Source organism: Phascolarctos cinereus, unplaced genomic scaffold (assembly GCF_003287225.1).
Source record: "Phascolarctos cinereus isolate Bilbo 61053 unplaced genomic scaffold, phaCin_HiC Scaffold_2;HRSCAF=192, whole genome shotgun sequence".
Classification (NCBI taxonomy): domain Eukaryota; kingdom Metazoa; phylum Chordata; class Mammalia; order Diprotodontia; family Phascolarctidae; genus Phascolarctos; species Phascolarctos cinereus.
The window spans coordinates 207,080,559-207,099,051 of record NW_027555625.1 but is presented as its reverse complement, the minus strand read 5'-3'; the positions used below and the strand labels follow the sequence as shown (position 1 = coordinate 207,099,051).

Sequence of the window (18,493 nt, the reverse complement as noted above, 5' to 3'; positions counted from 1 at the left end):
CAAAAGACAAAAGGTATCTGTCCCTGCCTTCGAGGAACTCTCATTTACTGGCGTTAACATGGACACAGATGAGTACACTATACAAACAAATTACAGGTTACTTGAGGGTGGGAAGAAGAATGGTGAAGAGATACCACCTTGAAAGAAGGCAAGGATTGTAAGAAGTGGAGATGATGAGGAAGTGTATGCCAAGCTCTGGGAGGTGAGAGTGTCAGTGGAGAGACCACTTGTACAAATGCACAAAGAAAAGAGTTGAAAATGAGGGTACAATCTGTGGGGGGGTGAAGTTTACCAGGGGAGGCTTCTTGGAAGGGGTGACTTTGGAATATAGGCATTGCTTATTTGTATTTTTCTGAGCTCCAAGTGTAGACTGATAATCCCGAAGTTCTGTGTTTCTAAAAACCATCCTTTCCCCAATCTGTTACTACAGCCGAGACAATTCTCCAAGCCTGAAAGAAATCCGCAATGGCTGTCAACAGCAATGTGACCGGAAACCCAACTTACCACTGCGCCTTCTCCACACAAGCCCGGACCTCGTCTGTCAGGAGGCGACACTGTCTGAATCCCGCCTCAAGTCGGTCATTGTCACTTCCAATGAGATTCACGTGGAGGTAGAGCGTAACAACACTGCCAACCAGAAGATGACGGCCAGTGCTGGCAACGACAGTGAGCCCAACCTCATTGACTGCCTCATGGTCAGCCCCACCTGCAGCACCATGAGCATCGAGCTGAGCGCCCAGGCCGACCGCATCCTGGGCTGCTATGTAGAGATCCTCAAGATACTGTGAGTGCCACCTTCTCCGTCACTGCCAGCCACCAGGGGTGTTTGCCCAACTGGAGGGAGGGGAGGGGCTGCATACAAACCTATTCTGCCACACCCTGCACCCCTATTGTACACCATAGCAGTCTTGTAGATCTCAGATAATTTGAGCAGTGCACAGCAGACAGCTAATTAACAGAACCCTTGGAGGAAATCTTTTGAAAAGTGAAGAATCCTTTTGTAAAAGCGAATGACTACCCCTCATTTATCTTTTCTGTATGTGTGGATTTGCATGTGTCAGGTTAAAGACAAGCATACCTCTTTTACTATGTCTTTAATAATATCTCTTTGTGTATGTATGTGTGTGTGTGTGTGCATGCGTGTGCTGGAACAGTGCTCAAAAATTATAGTTCTCAAGTCTCTGGTTATTAAATATCTCACAACCACCCAGGGTTCCCCCTCCCTGTTCCCACCTTCTGCTCTGACACTGCAGAAAGACTGTGACCTGCCAATATCATGGACCTACTCGCCAGGAGAGTACAGATAACCTTGGTTGTCCTGGCCAGGACTGAAGCACTGCTCCCCTGAGACAGATGAGTAGAATACTGGAAGGGGCTCTTATCTCCTTTGCTGTCCCCAGGTTTTGGAGGTTGCTCCTTGTGGTCATGTTGTCCCAGGGCCAAATCTATTCATAATGTACCTCTCTGGTCATTTTTATTTGCCATTGGCTAAGTAGGGTCACTTCTTGTCCCTATAACTCACCATGCAGGTGTGGGTCTGAAGGTTCTGTATCTCCCGGCCTACCACTCCACACCCCTGTGAGCACAGATGTATCACACTTAAGAAAAAGCTGACATGCAGAAATCTGAATTTATAAAGAAGTTATATTGAGGTAACTTCACATTTCGAAGGGATTCTTTTCTTCAAATTTTAAGTTGGACTCCTCCTAGTGCATTTAAATAATTCACTAAATTTTTTTTGAGTACCCACTATGTGCAAGTTACTGTGTTTGGTTCTGAAAAATTGAATTAGATTTGCAAAAATGTGATTTATATTTCTTTTTTAATTTTTTATTAATTTATTTTGATTTATCAATAATTAGTCCCATAAGCTTTTGAGTTTAAAATTTTTCTGCCCCTCACTTTCTCTCTCCCTCCCCAAGATGACGGCAACATGATGTAGGCTTTCCATGTGCATTCCTGTGATTTATATTTCAGAAACATATCCATTGTAGAATGAGACACATCTGTAATTTATCTGATTGGCTGGGATACTTTCTTGGCTATCTGATTTATGCCTAGAACCTGAAGATATATTAATGCCTGCTTATGATTTCCCTGAGTTGCTTTTTAATGGGTTCTTTACTCAATTCTTTTAGCTTGTGTTTGTACTAATTCTCCCTCTTGACTGTGTTAGGGTTGAAAGTCTGGCCTAGATTTAAGAGAATTCCATTGTTTACTTGAAGGGATGGATACAGGGAAATGGAGGGATGGGAGAAGCATAGTGAGTGCCTTTCTGTGCTTCAGAAGAATCACCTTTGTAGGTGAGGGTATAAAATAATATGTGCAAACACAAGACCAAAGAGACAGAATGATCCCCTGGATTGAAAAGATCATTTGTAATTTCAGGGAGTCCTTTGTGACCATGTTGACCAAGTTCCTAAACTTGATTACTCCCCCATCTCACCCCCTCCCGCTTGCCCTATTACTTTCAGTGGCCTCAGCCTCTTTGAGAAGTAGGAGTGAGTGTATCTAAAGGGGTATTAGAAGATTTCTGCAATGCTTTCAATCCCTCCAACTAAAGAGACACTGAGTGTATGTTTAAAAGGGCATTCTCATCCCACAACTTCACAGATTTCCAAATCAGGTATCTTAGAGTTTCTCAAAGATGAAGTCTGCCCACAGGGTTTCTGCAAGTCCGGAAAAGTGGTCATTAACCTTGTGAATAGCAGTTGTAGCCAGCTCATTTTGGGACTTGAACAGCTGGCCCCTTCTTGCTGGAGTCTTATTACATCAATTCAGGTCTTCATTTTAGGCAAGCCCAGGCCCTCCAAGGGTGTTGCTCAAGCCAAGGCCCCAGTAATGCTGCACATTCTGTGTTCACACTTTGGCCCCAGGACTCGAGCAATTTTCCATAAACACTGGGAACTCCCAGACCTTCTGCTGTCTTGGGTACTGACTCATATTTCTCATTAAGCACTAAGGCTTTGAGTTTCATCATGTGGTTGACACACATTTTTATAAACACATTCATGAATGAAGGCCTTGTTCTTCGTAACTCCCCTCCAGACCTCCTCTTTGACCACATAGTCATGCCACCAATGGTAGAAGCTGCAGCCATGTTTTGTGTATGGGTGGGTGGCCAGGACAGGGAAGAGAGCAGGAGTGGCAGGGATGAGAGTACCTAATCCACAGGAGGAGCTCAGTCAATATTTGTTATTGATAGTGATGGAGAACCATTGTTGGCAAAGAGCTATTTAACATATTGGGGAAAAATAAATAAAGCAGACACTGAAGCATGTTAAATCAGGAGCTTAAGTCCAAATGAGAGTGGTTCAGAATTGCTATGGGAAGAACTCGCATGTTATCAGAACTTTGCATGCTTAGACAGTAACTAAATCTCTAGTAAGTTGTATAGACTCCAAAGAAGGAGGAAATTATTATAAATCAGGATCCTGAGAGAAGCTCAAAAAAAAGCAGCAACAGCAGCTAATGTTATCTTTGGCTGCATTAACAGATATCTAGCACCCAGAAAAGGGGGATGTTAGTCCTATTATACTCTACTCCGGTGTTACTCACTCTAGAATGTTGTGGGGTCCATTCTGGGGGCAGCATTTTAAGAAAGATTAGGTAGCATGGTATGTTGTGTTGGCTCTGCAGTTAGAGGACTTGGATTCAAATCTCACCTTTGATGCCGCTGTCTGTACAATCTTGGAAAAGTCACTTACCCTCCCTAGTCCTCAGTTTTCTCATCTGTAAAATGAGGGTGTTGGACTAGATGGCTTTTGAGGGCCCTTCTTGCTCTAGATCTTTGGTTCTTTGTCTGGAGGATATGACCAGTATTGGTTATGTTCCATGTCCTATAGGGAATGACTGAGAAAACTGAACATGTGTAGCCTAGAGAAGACTTGCCCAGGGAGCTAAAGGAGGGTTTGGGGGTGAAAGAGTTATGATAGATGTCTTCAAACATCAAAAGAGTTTTGTGTAGAAGGGGAATTTTTTTATTCTGCTTGGCCTTAGAAGGCAGAACTATGAATAATGAAAGGTTCAGGGAAATGGATTTCAGCTGAATATTAGGAAGAACTTCATTACAGACAGAGCTGTACAAAAGTGGAATAGACTTCCTCGCAAAGCACTGTATAGACTGCCTCACTCCTAGATGTCGAGAGAGACATTGTAGATGGAATATTTGCCAGGATAGCCATAGAAGGAATTTCTACACTGAGCTGAAGGTTGGAATAAATTGACCTCTACAGGCTATAGCTATAAAATTCTTTGAGAACGAAATGCTTGCTGAAAGACCACAAAGTTTAAATATGTGCCCAGGTTCAGACTCTGAGGGAATCATGAAAAATTAATTGACAGTCTTTACTGAGCTCTGAGGTTAGAGGCTGATGGCTCCAAATGAAAGTCCGGACTCACAGCCTCTTGTTTCATTTCATGTTGTGGGATAAAGGTGCTACTTGCCATGAGATTCTGGTTTCTTCCTTCATTTCTGTTGTTCAGCCATTTCAGCCTTATCCAATTCTTCACTATCTCATTTGGGGTTTTCTTTTTTTTCTTTTTTTTCTTTTCTTTTTTCTTTTTTTTTTTTTGGCTAGACAATGGGGTTAAGTGACTTGCCCAGGGTCACACAGCTAGTAAGTGTTATGTGTCTGAGGCCAGATTTGAACTCAGGTCCTCCTGAATCCAGGGCTGGTGCTGTATCCACTGTGCCACTAGCTGTCCCTCATTTGGGGTTTTCTTGACAGAGATACTGGAGTGGTTTACCACTTCCTTCTCCAGCTCATTTTACAGATGAGGAAACTGAGGAAAACAAGATTAAGAGACTTGCCCAAGGTCACACAGCAAGTGTCTGAGGCTGAATTTGAACTCAGGAAGATGAGTTGTCCTGACTTCAGGCCCAGCACTGCCCTCATTTATGTCTGTATTTGGGAGATATACACCAGCTAGGCTGTCAATGGTCAGGCCTGGTTTTATGCCCCAGGTAGCACATTTATTGAGTCTTCGTCATCCTTACAGTCTAGAAATATCCATCCTCATCTGTCAGCCAGCAACTTTTACTTAGCTTGAGTGGACATGTTCAGTAGGAAATAATGTGCACAATTGCCACCTTCTCAGAGCTTCCAGTCTGACTCCCTTCTTTCACAAATGAGAGGACTGAGACTTGCTACCACCAGGGGCAGAGGCAAGCATTAAAACAGGAAGAGCTCTTCCTGACCAAAAGTCAGCCCATAAGACACATTGAAATAAGAGTGATAATCATTGCTCATGGCTCTTAGTGTTTCCCTCATAACAACTCCATGAGAGAGTTATACCTTTTTTATAAGTGAGGAAACTGGAGATCATGGAGAAAAGGTGACTTAGCCCAGGTTCCACGGGTCTCCTACTAGGTATCAGAGCCAGGATCTGAACCCAGGTACTTTGACACTTAAGCCAAGCACTCATTCTGTTGTACCATAATGCTCCTTTATAGATCTAACTTACAGAGGTCAGTATGATAGTATGGGGTGGCGGGGAGTGTGGGGATAGCTTGCTGCAGTGATGACAAAAGTAGTTTTAAACAGTGTTTTTAAGAGGAAGGATATGATTCAGCAGAAAGGATGGAGAGATTATAACAAGCCAGGGGAGTAGTAAATGTGATTGTACAAGTCAAGAACAGAGTTGGTTTGCCATGGAGGTGAAGGAATATTCTGAGCTATGTGGGATATCTGGCATAAAGAGTGGAAACTGAGGTGTAATGGGGCATGAAGGCAGCTTGATAGAAAGTGAGGGGCTATGACTATTTGTAGTTCAATAAGAGCGATATGGGAGACTTTGCCTTTGAGAATGCACTGCCTCCAACTTAAACTCCTCTCCATAGTCAGCACAATCTCTTCCCCAGTCATCTAGGCAGGGAGAAGGGGGAGGGGGGAGAGAAAAAGTTCCATTTCTCTCCCCATTGTGACCTCTAATGGCCCTGCCAGGCTTCTCTAATTTTGGTTGCATAGTCTACCCTAGACTCCAGAGTCAATTCTTTCAGTGAGACCCTCTCTCATCTGAAATCAGAAGTCACTGCAAGAGGCAGAACTGTTTGAGGGGGGTCACCTTCACAGATAAGGAAGTAGCTGAGGGCTATGAGATAATGAAGAAGACAATGATCCAGGTGTTGAGGCTGGGCCCACAGGTCTAGTGAGTGACCACAGTGAAGAGTTAGAGCAAATAGTAAGGACACTTAACAAGTGTTTCCATTAGTGCAGAAATTTTGCCTGGTTTTCTAGTTACAACAAAATTATAGGACGTAGTGGGGGGGAGACTTGTTTTGTGTAGCTCCTTACATATCCTGAATACTTAATAAATGCTAATTATGGTAGTAGAGGCTCTCTCTAGGGAACTCAAAGCACTCTAGAGAGATTATAACCAGGGAACTCATTCAGCAACCCTGTAAAGAAGGAAGAGCAAGTATGTGTCCTTATTTTGCAACTTAAAAGTAAAGCACAAAGAAAGAGAGGGATTTACCCAAGGTTACACAGTGACTGATAGAAAAGAGCCAAAATTTCTGGTCCAGGTCTCTCTCCACAGGTCCAAGCATTCTTTCTGGAGTAGGAAAAAAACTTACAAGTGAGTATGTGGGCTATCGTTAGCAAGAAGCAGATGAGGGCAGCACTGAAGGGAAGAGGAATAAATTGCTTTCTAATATCCTCATTCCATCATTTGCCTTTTTTCATCATTGAGGCCAAGCAGATATTCACTTTTACTGTCTTCTCACGAGGCTAGTAAATTCCCTGCAGAAGACTCACTCATTTGGTTCTAGAGCCTTCATTCTATTCTCCAGCTGGTCATCCCCATGCTCTAAATGCTTCAAATAAGCTCTCCCTTTCCTTGTTTATGAGGGTTGCCCTGGGCTACTTGTATGTTTTGACTTGTTTGAGCCATACTTGAGAATAATGTGTGCTCTGAGAGCAGATAACAGCCATGGGCTGGGGGAAAACTTTGGAAGTAGCAGGTGTAAGTGGCATTGATTGTCTCATATTCCATAGTGAGCTACTGCAAGCATTCGTGGAACGAAAGTGCTCACGTGGGCATGTACAGTGTTTGTGACTGACCATGTAGGCTAGGTAGGCTCAGCTCCTTCTCCCGGGCCCCAACCATTTGACCCCATCCTCAGCAGTGTGAACTAATAGAGATGCAAATGTGCCCGTGAATTATTTTTGCATACGTGTCATCAGAATAATCCTTTTCAGTAGGATTAAGGAGTCAATTAGAAATGGCAGATTTTATAGATGCATCCACACCTTAGAGTATGCTAGGATGTCACTGGATAGACTGTATTCTTCAACAGAATAGGGCTGTACTTAGGGTAGGTATAATGCAGGTCATCCCATCGCCAGGTCAGCTAAAGGAAGGTTGGTTGCCATGCTAAGGCTCACATTGCCACTGTCCCTTGGCTCCCTGTTCCCAGGAACTCCCTACTCCCTCTATCCCTACTTTAATAGGATAGTCATCAAAATCCCAATACTTCTTTCCCTTTCTCTGTTCCTAGTTCTCACTTATCCTATCCTCCTCTCCTTACTTTCCAACTTCTATTCAGTGCTCCAACAAGTTATCAAAAAGTCCCCTTGAAATGAGAGACTATATTTAGCTCTCTTTTCCTAGTTTTCCCTTTTAATTCAGGGGCATTCTAGCTATACCTTGCTGCTTTTGGACAGGCCTCCCAATGTTTCACAACTAGACCTGTCCCAGTGGCTGAAGGCAACTTGCCCACACACTAGGAAGAAGGGAAGATTATGCCCACTTTACCTGAGAGGGAGCCCATGCGCCTATTCAGGCTCAGAAAGAGCAGTGGAGCACCTAAGAAAACAGCTTTGGTGGTAACGCTGCTATCCATGGTGTTTCCCTAGTAAGTCCTGTCCGTGCCTCTTGAAGGCCTGTGCTCAAGCAGGAAGCCGGACAAAGGGTGCATCTCTGTACTCGTTCCCTGTGGCACCAAAAGAGAACATTTGTCTCAACAAGGACTCTTTAATCAAGGATTTGATGTGACTAGAATGTGAAGCCATTTAACTTTACTGGGGAAACCCACAATGAAGCGTTTATTTTGAAATCTGAACTGAGCCTTTGCTGGGTGGCCAGGTCTAAGGCCTTCCCATCTAAGAGAGGAACTGTCAGACAATAGTGAATTCTTTTTCCATTCCACACAGAAACAGTCTGCAGACAGTCTTCATGGCTTGTGGAAGACATTGTCAAGTCAGGTTCCAGGTATGCGAAGGACATGGCATTCCTTTCATGACCCCCCCCCCCCCAATGCCTTCATGACTGACAGAGGTGCTCTGCTTTTCACTGCTTTGGAGTGATGAGGCCCTGTAGAGATACCAGCAGAATGACCCCTATTGCTCTCCTCTCTAAACCACACCAATTTTTTGGTGGTTAGCAACTAGGGTAGTGGAGGAGGAAGGAAGGCGTTTAGCCTGAAGTCCTTGTGGGAAGAGAGGGTGACATCAGAGCTCTTGTGGGAAGAGAGTGACATAAAACAGCCGAGGGTACACTTGGTACTTGGCACCAGGATAGCCTGTTGTCTCCTGATCAAGGTGAAGAACTGGGTTCAGAGTTATTGCATTTAGCTGATGCTGCCTCCAGTGAGGCCCTCGTAGCCCAGAAGCCAGCCTGAAGCAACCAGTTTTCTGTGTGCTCACCTAGCAATTCGGTCTCCAAATGCCAGAGGTGAAAAAGGTATATAAGGTGATTCATTTTGTATTTCCTGTGCAAAATACTGCAGAAAACTTGACCTCAGACTATTGCTGAAATTTAACAGGACCAAGGGAATCCATAATAGTGCCCAAATTCTTCAGATGTATAGAGGTAAATGAAAAAAACAGTTTACAAGTATTAATCTAACTCTTGGTATTTTAAATATGAGATCATGGCTCCATTGAAGTCTTGAGCTATATAGATATGTATTCAACTTTATCAGCACTTGAAAGGAAAATCCAGATTTATGTAGAAATTAGATTAGCCACCAGATGGTCAGAAAGACCTAAAATCTAATTCTGCTTCAGTCACTAACTACCTTTGTGACCCAGGGCAAGTCACTTAACTGTTCTCAACCTCAGTTTTCTTATCTGTAAAATGGGGATAATGCTAACACCTATCTCCCAAGCTTGTTATGAGGATCGTATGAGATACATATGTAAAGTACTTTGCAAACCTTAAAAAACTGTATAAATGCTAGTTATTGTTGTTATAATGTAATTCTTCACTCAAACTGATTTGTCATAGGGTTTCTAGTTAGGCAGTTCTCCAATGCCTTTGCAATGTAATTTTTCAGTCTATCATTTATTAATGTTAATAATAATAGGTGACATTTATATAGCACTTTAAGCTTCACAAAGTGCTTTACAAATATTATCTCAAATATTACGCTGCTGGGGAGCCTGGAAGGACTGGGTTAGGGTAGAAGTTGGGTCTTTGTCCTAGTCAGTTGAGTTGGATGGTCCCTTGTGAATGGTATTAATGCTAGATAAGCACTTGACCCATGGACAGATAAAAAGTTTTATATTTAGGTGTGAAACAGAAGAATTGCTCCATGCTTTGACTCTATGATTTCTGTGTTACTGTAGCTCTTAATTTGACACTTGCCTTTTCCATAATGCATTCACTTATCTTAGGCAATCAACTTCTTCTGGGAACTCCTCTCTCTATTTGCTCAGCTTTAGAGGAAGTCTTTTCTCAAGGGCCTCCAGAACATGGTCTGAATTCCAGAGAATGAGCCTGCTACTACTTGCTTGTGGGTTTCTTGGGGGTGAAGACATCAGTTTCCATTTGGGGGTAACTGAATGGTGAGGATCCTAGAGATAGAGCAGGCATAGAATGAACAGGAAGTAGAAGGAACTAAGGGGCCATACTGGTAATGAAGAAAGCCGCTTCTCTGAGCCATCTCCCCAAACCAGCTTTTAGAAGTGTAGGCTATGGGTGTAAAAGTACCTGCATCTGCCACTGCTGTCATCTACGTCCTGCAAGGAAAAGGAATGTTGTCTAGTCTAGTCTTGATACTGCTTCCTCCAGAGCTAACACTCACGGGAGTGATCGTGTGTGACTCCTAGAAGGTATTTAGTGCTGCCTAGCATAAAACATATACAGAACCCGTACCTTTGTGATTTAGGTCATGGGTGTCTGCTGTACTCTGGTCGCCTCCTCTGGTCACTTGTCAGTTGTTCATTGTTCCACCTAAAATATAATACCTACAGAGTCAACATAATACTCCAGGCATAGTCTGAGGAGCACAGAATAGTGGCACTATCAGATCTCTTGATCTGGACATGCCTGCTTGAGGGCAGGGATCAATGGGAGACAATTCTAGCAAATCCAATCCAGAGATGCACCCATAAATTACCCCTAGTATCTAGCAGTCGCATCAAGAAGCTAAGCAAGGTCTGGGGCCCTTGGGACAGGAGGGGAGATTTTAATCCAGTTGGTAAGGAAAATCCTCCACCTGTCTCATGTCCGACCCAACATGGGACAGGTCCAAAGAACCCAGGCTACAATGTGTCATCCTATGCCCCTGGGGTGACACAGATTGCCATTTAATTATTCCATCTATCCACAGACTTTTATTAAGTGACTATTACTGTGTGTAGTCCACTGTCCTAGGTGTTAAGGTAATAAAATAATTTGAATCAGGGGTGCTTAACCTTTTTTGTGTCGTGGACCCCTTTGGCAGTCTGGTGAAACCTATGGACCCCTTCACAGAATAATGTTTTTAATGCATAAAATGAAATAATTACAAAGGAACCCAATTCCAATGAAATAGTTATTGACATTTTTTTAAAAGTTCATGGACCCTAGGTTAAGAACCCTTGGTTTAAATAAAACATAGTCCCTTCCCTTGTAGAGTTTACAATCCAATAGAGGGTTAAGGCAACCGATACACTCTGCATTCATTATGTGAGATGTTCATTAGAGATGCAAAGAACCATTTGAAGGTTTGTTAATGACTTGGGGGAGCTGGGCTTTAAAGAATGAGTAGGAGTTCACCAGGTTAAGGAGAGAAAGAGTATTCCAGGTTTAAGGAACAATGGAAGCAAAGGCACCAAAGCATAATTTGTTCAGGGATCCAGCTTGATTTGAGACACCATTCACGGAGGAGAGTAATTTGAAATTAAGGTGGAAATGTAGGTTGTCACTAGACTGTGCAGGTCTTGAATGCCAGGCAAAGTAAAAAGTAGGGAGCTACTAAAGGCTTTTGGAAGAGAGCATGATAGGACCAGATGGGTGCAGAAGGAAGATTAGGCTGAAAGTAGTATGAGGGGTGGATTGAAGACAAAAGATGGTAAAGGTGAGAAGGCATATTGGGAAAACATTTCAATTATACAGGTGGGTGGTAATGAAAATCTGTACTAGGATGTTGGCACTGGGAATAGAGAGAAAGGGATGAATGAAAGAGATGTTGTGAAGGTAGATACAATTTGATAACTGAATTGATATGAGCAATGAAGAGAGTGTCCAAGATAACCTGGAAGTTAAAAACATGGGAGACTAAATGAATGGTGGCAACACAGAAAGAAGTAATAAGTCAGAAGAAAAAGACAACGGAAAGGAGAACCAGCCTGATATCCAAGAGTGGTGAACTGAAGTCCAGGCAGGCACCATATTATTTAAGGCATGCTGTGGTAAAAGGTGCTTCCAGGGCTCAGGACTTTCAGGGTGCAGGCTGCTAAATACTTTCATCCACTACACATAGGGTGTCACCAAGTCTTCCCTTCCTCTATTATGTAAGTCATCCTGTCTTTTGAGCAGTTCCAGGAGAAGCACTTGGAAAGGTTTTGTATGGGGATTTGGTCAAGGACCCAGAAGCAGATGAGCTCCCTGGTGTTTTGTTCAGACTGTGCCCAAACCAAGATGAATGAGAGTTGAAGGAGCTGTGGAATCAATAGGGTATTTTATCATCTACTTAGACCCTGTAGAGATGACGGTTCAGGGATCTTTGCCCTTTCATTTTAGGGTTTCTACCAGTGGATACGTTCTGTTCTGCTTTCTCCCCATCTCTCTTTCCCCTTCTGTGACAGTTATCGGGAAAAGTGATAGCACCTTTGCTTGGTTTTGCTGAATTGCTTTTTCCTCCCTATTTTTTTAAAAAATTCTTTGTTACAAGAAATAGCATAGTAGGTAGGGGAGTGAGAAGATAGATAGATTCAGAAATGAAGGTGATGCAGGAATGAAAGAGCAGTATTCTTTGAAAGTAACAGCACTTTTAGGTAGATATATTGGAAAAGGGAAAAAGTCATTTGACTCTGTAATATGGGCAGCAAAGACTTCTTTATTCTCTTTGCCATTCTCTCTCCCATATATGAGAAATGAGAGTTCATAGAAGTCAGATTGGGACACAACCCCCCCCCCACACCACACACACACACACACACACACACACACACACACACACACACACACACACACATCCCCTCTCACACTCACCCTCCCCATACACATATACTTATGTACCTATACATTTCTCTCTCTCTCTCTCTCTCTCTCTCTCTCTCTCTCTCTCTCTCTCTCTCTCTCTCTCTCTCTCTCTCTCTCACACACACACACACACACACACACACACACACACACTCACACCTACAACCCCTCCCCCCCCAAGGTTGATGACAGGGTTCTTGAGAGGAGACAGAGAAGAAAGGACTGACTGGTAACTTGGCTGTTGTGTATCCCCTACATTCGTTGGAGATAGGCCAGTACAACTCTCACTCATAAGACCATAGACTGAGAGCTTGAAAAACCTTAGAGGGTACGTGGGACAACCTTCCCATCTTATAGATAAAAATTCTGAGGGACAGAGAAGTCCAGAGACCTGTTCAGCATCCCTCAGCTAGTTAGTGTCTCAGGTAGGATTTGAACCTGTCAACGGGCAATCACAACTTCACAAAGCTTATGTGAAAAACTAGGTTCGTTACATCCCCTTAACAAACCTAAGCCTTCCTGGCTCCAAATCTGATGCTTTTTCCACTCCATCATGTTCCCACACTCCATTAAGGAGTTGTGGTAGAGGCATCATCTTCATAAAGTCAGTACTCATATCCCCTCATATTACTAGGGGGCTCTTGTTTACTTGAGGCTTTATATGGTTCAGTGCAAAGCCTTTTTTCAGCCAGCTTCAATTCAATTTAATTTAGTTTTCCAAGCATTTATTAAGTGTCTACTGTATGCCGGGCACTTTGAATATAAAAACAAAAATGAAAACTGACCAGGCTTTCAAGGAGTTTATAGTCTACTGTGGGGAAACAGCAGTATTCAGTTAAATAAATACAAATTTATGCATTGGGGGCAAGGGAGTATGGATAAAGTGCTAACAATTGTAGAGATTTGGAAAGAGTTGACTTTGGAGGTAATAGAGAGCCATTGGAATTTATTGAGTAGAGTGACGTGCTTCAAGAAAATCACCTTGGGGGCAGCCAGGTGGTGCAGTGGCTAGAGCACCAGCTGAGGTCAGGAGGACCTGAGTTCAAATCTGGCCTCAGACCAAAGAGTTGACACGTACTAGCTGTGTGACCCTGGGCAAGTCACTTAACCCCAACTGCCTCACAAAAATGGGGGGGGGGGAAAGAAAGAAAGAAAAGAAAAGAAAATCACATTGACAGCGGAGCAGCAGATGGGTTAGGGAGGAGAATTGAGGCAGGTTGATCAAATTAGGGGGGGTATTTCGAGACAAGAGGTGATGAGAATGGAGTTGTGTGAAGGGAGAGAAAGGGGCCTATCCAAGAGGTGTTGGGAAGAAAGGCACAACAAGGCTTGACAGTGGTTTGGATATGTGAGGTGAGTGAGAGTGAGAAGTTGAGGGTGGCACTGGTTAAGGTTAAGAACTTGGGTGGCAAAGAGTGGCAGCAGCCTCGGCAGAATGTTAAATGTGGGGGTGGGGGAACCACAAATAGCCCCTGTGTGATAGCAGGAAGTGTCCCTTCTGAAGGCTAGATGTGTCAGCCATGTTGTGAGACTGACCCCAGCAAACCAGCTTCATCTTCACCTCCCTTTTCTTCTAGGTCAGACTATGATGACTGGAGACCAGCTCTGGCCAGCTTGCTTCAACCTATTCCATTCCCCAAAGAGTAAGTCTGCCTGCCTTTCTTTTGTCCTTAGTGCCTGTGATAACGTCTCAAACATCTGCTGAGTCCTTCCTGGTGAAGACAATTTATTTCATGGAGCCTAAGCAGCCTGAGTAAGAGCTGCTGAACCATAATGAATATGGGCAGGAAACAGCATGGGATCATAGGATTTAGAGCTGAAAGCATCAATTTTATCCTCTTCATTGTACAGAGGAAGGAAGTGAGGCCCAGAGAGATTTGGCCCTGGTCTCTAGATTGAAAGTATTAAGAGAGAAACACAGTTTTCCCCTCACCTGCCCCATCCTTTTTCCTTAACCATTAACAGAATCCCACATTACTTCTCTATTCATTGAGCCTTTCTGTCTCTCGTGTTCCCCTTGTTCCCATGGCACATTTATTGCCAGAAAGTCAGGAGAAAAAGATCTTGGTGAAAAAGGGCCTGAACAAGAACGCTCTGTCTAAGTAAGCAGGACTGAAAGTGTCTAAATGATTCTGTTTTGATAGATTGGAGAAACTGTGCTTCTCTGGGAGGCCCGTGACACTCCCCTGGGAACCGATTAACCAGTACGGTGTTTATGAAATGTAGCTCTCGAAGGGGGTACATTACAGCCTGTAATTGCCCAATTTACTGGCCTCTCCTGTCCCCAGTGGCCCAATGCCTCAAGACTAGAGAAATCCAACTCCTGAGAACTAGCTGCCTGTTCTCTAACGCCGTGGCATCATTGTCGCAGTCGGCCGTTCCCTCCGCCTCTGGGGAGGAGCTGTACAAGCCGACCATGATGCAATTCACTTTTCAGAGTAATCGTTAATTGCTTTTGTGATGTACAGCGTTAATTAGCTGTGGCCTTGCCTTAATTGCAGAACAATTAATGAACACACCTGGGTCTCTGGGACAGGAAAAAAAAAACCCACCAGGTAGCTCTACTCCTGTTTACAAGTGTGTGATTCTGGGGTCATTCTTCTCATTATTGTTATTTTTCCTCTCCTTCCCTCTCACTCAGTCTGCTCTTGTTTGTTGGTGCCTCAGAGGGTTGAAATATTAGTGTCTTGCTCTAAATTTCTTTTTCATTTTTAGGATCATAGATAAAGGGGGGAAAATCCTTTTTCTTTTGGCTTTTCCTCCAGAACAATTACCTAGTAACTGCACTTTTTGAAAGGGCCATACAAAAACTAGTTTTCTTATATTATTATTATTTTTTTTGTTACAGAGCTCTTGCGCATGAGAAATTTACCAAGTGAGTGTTTCGGTGATGCTTGCGTTGTAGGAGTGGGGGTCCCCCCACTTTCAAGACCCTATGTACTCTTTGCTTTCCCAGACCCCACCCCATAGCATCTCCTCCTCTTGGTTAAGGTTGGACATCATGAACATGGTCCCAGGTTTATCCTCTCTCCCACCCAGCCAATTAGATTTTCAAACCTTGTAAGTCCCTTCTTTAGAAGTGCCCTGGTGCCCTTTCAATCTAGGAGTCTCATGGGCTGGCCAGCTAGCTGGCTCTCCATATCCTTGTTCTTCCTTCACAACTGGCACCTTCTGTCCCCACCCACCTACTCTGCCCCTCCAGCAGGAGCAGATAGGATGTCTCGGTGACCCAGTCCTTGGTTTGTGTCTTTCAGGGAACTGAAGTATGTGATTCAGAGATTTGCTGAAGACCCACGCCAAGAGGTGAACCTTATCTTCTCTTCCCTGTAGTAAAATGCTATGCTGCCTGCCCCATGTTGTCAGAAAGCCCCTTCTGTACTGATGGTGGGATGTCTGAGTCTTTGGGAGAGCTGGATCTGAAAGCCCCTGAGGAGCCCTGCCTGCCAGCTTGTGTTCACAAAAGTGAACAAACAGGCTGACAAGGCATTCTATACACACACACACACACACACACACACACACACACACACACACACACACGCATGCATGCACACAAGCACACAGATGGCTTGTTTGTAGAGGCTGCTGGCCTTGTGTATAAACACATGCCCCACCCTGTGTGTCTGAGGTTAGCCTGTGATGTCAGTGTTTTACAGTAAACTGTAATGAACAGCAGCATTTTTTCCACTCACTCAATGTTTTCTCCACTGGTTTTCTCTGCTGGCGGAGGCATTGATTTAGAAACACACTTGCGCAGGCTCTCATGCTGAGCCAAGTACAGCATTCATGTCTTCAAGTGTTTTACCTTCCCTTGCCAAAGCTGGTGATAGAGTTTCCATGAAGGCACCAGAAGAGAAAGTAGTCAAGTCCTTGGAACTTGGGCTCAGCTCCTGCTCTCACATGCTGAAACCAAACCACCCTAGATCTGCCACTTGATGAATTTTAGTCTGGATTGCCCTTCCACTCCTGCTTTCAATATATTTGGTCAAGGGCAGGAGGTATCCCTGGGTGTGAGGGAAGCCACATATGTCTAAAGAAATCTGTTGGAGGGAGAATTGCACCTCCGGTTGTAGTTGGTCTCTGATTTCACTAGGTAGGTAAAATAGACACAAACTTATGTGTTGCAGTCCTGGCCCTGGTCCCAAAGACTATGAAGCCTGGGCCTCACTGGTGGCACAGTCCCCTTAGCACCATGTAGCTATTTGGCTGTCTGGTACCCAGGCTGCCCAGTGTCTTTGCTGGAAAAAATGGACACAAACCATTCTTTCCTAAGGCTCCCTCCACCATTGGCCCCAGCTTCCCTCGGGGAAGAATAAAAATGATCTTCATGATCCCATTGTTCATGTGACTTCTCCGTCTCTTTCTTCCTTGGGGCCACTTATGCTACAGTTGCTTCACATCTTTCCCTTCAAGCGTCTCTCTTTTGCCTGGCAGGTCCACTCCTGTTTGCTGAGTGTGCGGACTGGCAAAGATGGCTGGTTTCAGCTCTATAGTCCTGGAGGCGTGGCTTGTGATGATGATGGAGAACTTTTTGCCAGCATGGTATGCACCTTCAGTGTTGTGAACTTATATTTTCTCCTCCCTCCCCTATCTCCCTTCATTTTTGGCAGCTGAAATGAAAATGAATGGTCAGCCAGAGCTTAGTTCATCCTGTTTCCCTAACAAAATGGCCACCAGAAGTAGACTGCAACGTATTTGTTGCACCCTAAATATTGTTAAGAATGTACTTTATGCCTTTTATCTTTATATCACAATCACTTGGGGGTAGAAAGGAACCTTCCCCCAACTTCCAGATGGAACCTTTCTTAGGAACAAAGTAAAATAATTAAGCAAAAACACCCAATACCATGACCACATCTATACTCTTTCTACTCTGGTATTCTCTATCTTTCTGCAGTGAAGAAAGAGGTATGTCACATTATCTGTTCTTTTAAGACCATCACTGGCTTTTCATTTAGAAGTTGTCTCTCTATGTGATAGGGCTAGAGCCCAGGTATTTGAAGAAACATCAGTCTAGGTTTCACAGCTCTGTATGTCATGGGATGGAGCTGCAGTAACTCGTGCCCTAGTCCTCAGGTTGAACTTGCTTAAGACTTTCTCAGTCTCTATTTGGTGGTGCACCTCTTAGGTCTGAAAGTGGTGTAAGGGGCAAGTTTTCTCTCTTTCTGTGGCTGAGGGGTTGGTATTTTCCCAGATTCCCAGTGGTGGTAAGGGTATGGGAAGACATAAGAACATGGATAAACAGAAGCTCTGGACTTCCCCCACCCGTTCTTAGATGGTTAAGAATTTAGCATTTCCCCTTGATTCTCATTAATATGTAGACCTCATAGAGTAAGAACCTCAAAGTGTTTGTCTCCAAATGGGTGCAGAATCTCCAGTGATTAGGCAAAGACACCAGCAGTTTATAAGGTTTCTACCCAAATCTGGAAGTTCTGCTGAGGATTCAAATCTGCAGCCTTAGAGATATTATGGTAGTCCACTCTTCCATCCTTATCTCCTTGTGGGGAGTGACGGACAGCAACATACCATGAGGCCATTTGCCTTGAATGTAATATAAACTGAATGTAACTTCAGGGACAAAGATAGGTAAAGCCACATGCTCTATGAGCTACGGTAAGCAGTTGCCAGTACGTGATGATGGCTCCTGATTCACTCGGTCTTCCATTAGCTGTTTTTGAGCTGTCTCTTCCTTGTATACTGTGTATCTGTTGTTCAATTCTTTTCCTGTTTGTTGAATTACTATGTTCACAATCAACTGTGGTCAAGCACACTCATTGCAGAGATACTCCAAGATCTAAAATGCAGCACCACACTTTGGTATATCAGTGTTTACATGCTAACATCTTCACAAGAGACATCAATTAGTAAGATCATACCCTAGCTGGAAGGCATAGCATCCGTTTGTTTCTGAGAAGAAAACAAACAAACAAATAAAGCCTGCTCCCTGGCCCTTTAATTGCATCCAGTCATCTCCCACTGTATACATTATCACAGGGAGTGGACAGAAGAATGTGGATGGTGCAGGTTGGCCTGTCACCACTGTTGGGAAACTGATTCAGGTGAATCCTGATTGTGAGAT

The 18,493-nt window shown here is 43.8% G+C and overlaps 1 protein-coding gene across 4 annotated transcripts in view; it reads left to right on the top strand.

The window, feature by feature from the left end:
* Window positions 1–18,493, top strand: part of CMIP (c-Maf inducing protein) — a 270,937-nt gene that overhangs the window by 237,857 nt on the left and 14,587 nt on the right. For all 4 annotated transcript variants that reach the window (XM_020992642.2, XM_020992639.2, XM_020992640.2 and 1 more), the window contains 5 exons: window positions 431–784; window positions 13,992–14,057; window positions 15,263–15,289; window positions 15,669–15,717; window positions 16,849–16,956. In XM_020992642.2, coding sequence (XP_020848301.1) covers window positions 431–784; window positions 13,992–14,057; window positions 15,263–15,289; window positions 15,669–15,717; window positions 16,849–16,956 — 604 coding nt within the window. The remainder of the gene's footprint in view (window positions 1–430; window positions 785–13,991; window positions 14,058–15,262; window positions 15,290–15,668; window positions 15,718–16,848; window positions 16,957–18,493) is intronic.